This window comes from Nematolebias whitei, chromosome 1 (assembly GCF_014905685.2).
Source record: "Nematolebias whitei isolate Nwh7 chromosome 1, NemWhi1, whole genome shotgun sequence".
NCBI classification, from domain to species: Eukaryota; Metazoa; Chordata; class Actinopteri; order Cyprinodontiformes; family Rivulidae; genus Nematolebias; species Nematolebias whitei.
In genome coordinates, this window is record NC_056498.1 from 69,662,897 (window position 1) to 69,665,577 (window position 2,681).

General features: G+C 53.2%; 1 protein-coding gene across 1 annotated transcript; it reads left to right on the forward strand.

Annotated features, from left to right (window-relative positions):
* The first annotated feature begins 432 nt into the window (after nucleotides 1–432).
* Nucleotides 433–1,911, forward strand: foxg1b (forkhead box G1b). Its single transcript, XM_037687144.1, has one exon. It carries the CDS (start codon nucleotides 591–593, stop codon nucleotides 1,779–1,781), a length of 1,191 nt encoding a protein of 396 aa, XP_037543072.1. The 5' UTR covers nucleotides 433–590; the 3' UTR covers nucleotides 1,782–1,911.
* Nucleotides 1,912–2,681: the final 770 nt, after the last annotated feature.

Below are 2,681 nucleotides of genomic sequence, written 5' to 3' on the forward strand. Positions count from 1 at the left end.
GTCGTTGACAAAACAAAGTCGAAGAGGTCGCGCGCCCGGATCGCATGCGCGCTCTAGTATAGCTGGCAAGCAGCTCAAGCAAGCCGCGATACTCTTGCGCACGGTCATACGCGCACGGAGGAGTGTGACGCAGCAGGCAGTAGTAAATTGAGAAGCGGGTCAAACATTGATGGGAGCGGATATTGAAGGGTGTGTGGCTCCGGGGACTCTGAGGGTCCACAAGGTCCGGGGGTTCTGAGGGTCCAGAATCCTGGTCCGGGTCGGAAGGGTTCGGAGGAGGAAGAGGATTTGTTTACAGAGGCAGAACTTGGAGAAGCTCCTCCTCTCCGTCATGTCGGAACCTCCTTAATTACTAATTTCCCCACATCTAAGCCACGCTTCACCCCCCTCCCCCCCCTCTCTCTCTCCGCTCCTCCATCCCTCCATCTCTCGTCCAGAGCCTCCTTTTCTCTCCTCTTTCTCTCTTTGGTGTACAGCCCGGAGGACGGAGGTGGAGCAGCTTGGAGCAGCACTTTTACTTCTTCTTATTTTTCTTATTTATTCTTTTTTTTGTTTGTTTTGTTCTTCTTCTGGGAGCCTTGCCACCCGGCATGGAGGATGTAACACCCCCGCAGACCGTGCACCGGTCCTCCTCCTTCAGCATTAAAAGCCTCCTGCTGCCCTCCAAGTGCGACCGGAGCGACTCTGCCCCCGCCGCCGCGGTCCTGGGGCTCCCCGGGACCCTGTCCCCCTCCCCGGGCTCCGACTCGGACAAGTCGTCGGGCCCGCTGGAGGTGGACTCCACCGCCGCGGTCCTGGACCCGGAGAAAGCGAGCAAAGAGGAGCAGGGAGCAGAGGAGGAGGAGGACGGAGGTGGGACGGACCCGCAGGCGGCACCGGAGCAGACGAACGGCACCGGCGGGAGTAAAACGGGTAAATACGACAAGCCCCCCTTCAGCTACAACGCGCTCATCATGATGGCGATCCGCCAGAGCCCGGAGAAGAGGCTCACCCTGAACGGGATCTACGAGTTCATCATGAAGAACTTCCCGTACTACCGGGAGCACAAGCAGGGCTGGCAGAACTCCATCCGCCACAACCTCAGCCTCAATAAGTGCTTCGTGAAGGTCCCGCGTCACTACGACGACCCGGGCAAGGGCAACTACTGGATGCTGGACCCGAGCAGCGACGACGTGTTCATCGGGGGGACCACCGGGAAGCTGCGCCGGCGCTCCGCCACCTCCCGGGGGAAGCTGGCCATGAAGCGCGGCCTGCGCTTCGCCCCGCTCGGCCTGGAGAGGTCCAACAACCCGCTGTACTGGCAGATCTCCCCCTTCCTGTCCCTCCACCACCACCACCACCACCACCCGCACTACAACGGCTCCTCGCCCGCCTTCCTGAACCAGGCGGCGGGCTACGGCTCGCTGCTGCCTGCCGTGGAGCCGCTGAGCAACGGGGACCTGGGGCGCTCCATCCTCGGAGGCTCGGCGGGGGGGCCGCTGGGGCTGACGAACACTTACGGGATGAGCTCGTCTCCTGTGGGGCTGCTGTCCGGACAGACTGGGGGCTACTTTGTCTCAGGGAGCCAGCACGCGGCGGCAGCGACGGGGTCGCCCGGGGGAGGCCCGCCGCCCCCGCACCTCCCGCAGGGAGCACCGGGGGGCTTCAGCTCTCCTCCGTCCCTGCTGTCGGACTCCCTCAGAAACACCTCCCTACCGGCCTTCTCTCCGGGGGTGTCCGCGGGGTTCCCCGGGGTGCTGTCCCATCAAAAGAGGGTGACCCCGAACGCCTTCCTAAACTGACCCCCCCACACACACAACTCACCCCCTCCTCTCCGTGGACGGAGAGAACGAACAAAGGGCAAATAAAAGTGGTAATTATCAAACGCTGAACTAAAATCAAAGTATATGAAAAGTGAAACTTTAAGGCCATACCCCCCCCCCCCCCCCGAAACTCTGCGGGTTGATTTTCTGTATTTAGTTATTTTTGTGGAAAAAGGGAGTCCATGTGTTACCCGCGGGTTGTAAAACTGTAAACTAGACTTGCCAAAGGTAACATTATAAGAATATTTCAACTTATTTATATCTTGTACAAATCTGTTCAGAACTTTCTTTGAGTCGTTTATTTATGTTTTGTATTTATTGTATTTAAAGTTTCAGTGTGTCAGTATTAAGACAAAGCGACAGGGTTTATTATTTATGCAATTAAAGACAATCAAGAAGAACAAACAAGACAATCAAAAGTAAAAAAAAAAAAAAAATAGTTTATTAAGCCTTAACATTTATAAAATCAATCAGGGGTTTTCAGAGGAAAGAGAAGCCTACAAATCATATCTCAGGCCTAATAATATTATTAATATTAGTTTTAGTAATACTTTTCATTGTGAGGAGTTTGCTTCCAAAATGAAACATAAAAAATAAAAAAATATATATATTTTATTTCTGTGCATCACAAAAAAGATTTCCAACTCTTAATCTGAAGAAAATATTCCGTTTATTTTTCTTTAAATAAAACTCTTCATGCAGGAAGACGAAAAAATAAATAAATCAGGTTTATCTCGATTTATTTAGGTTAAAATGATTTTAGTTGTGCTTGATGTGTGTGTTTGTGTGTGTAGGTCTTGAATGAGCGTAAAACTAACTGCGCATGTGCGAACAGGGCCACAAACACGAGTATTTTCATACAAGCGAGCGCCACCCCCC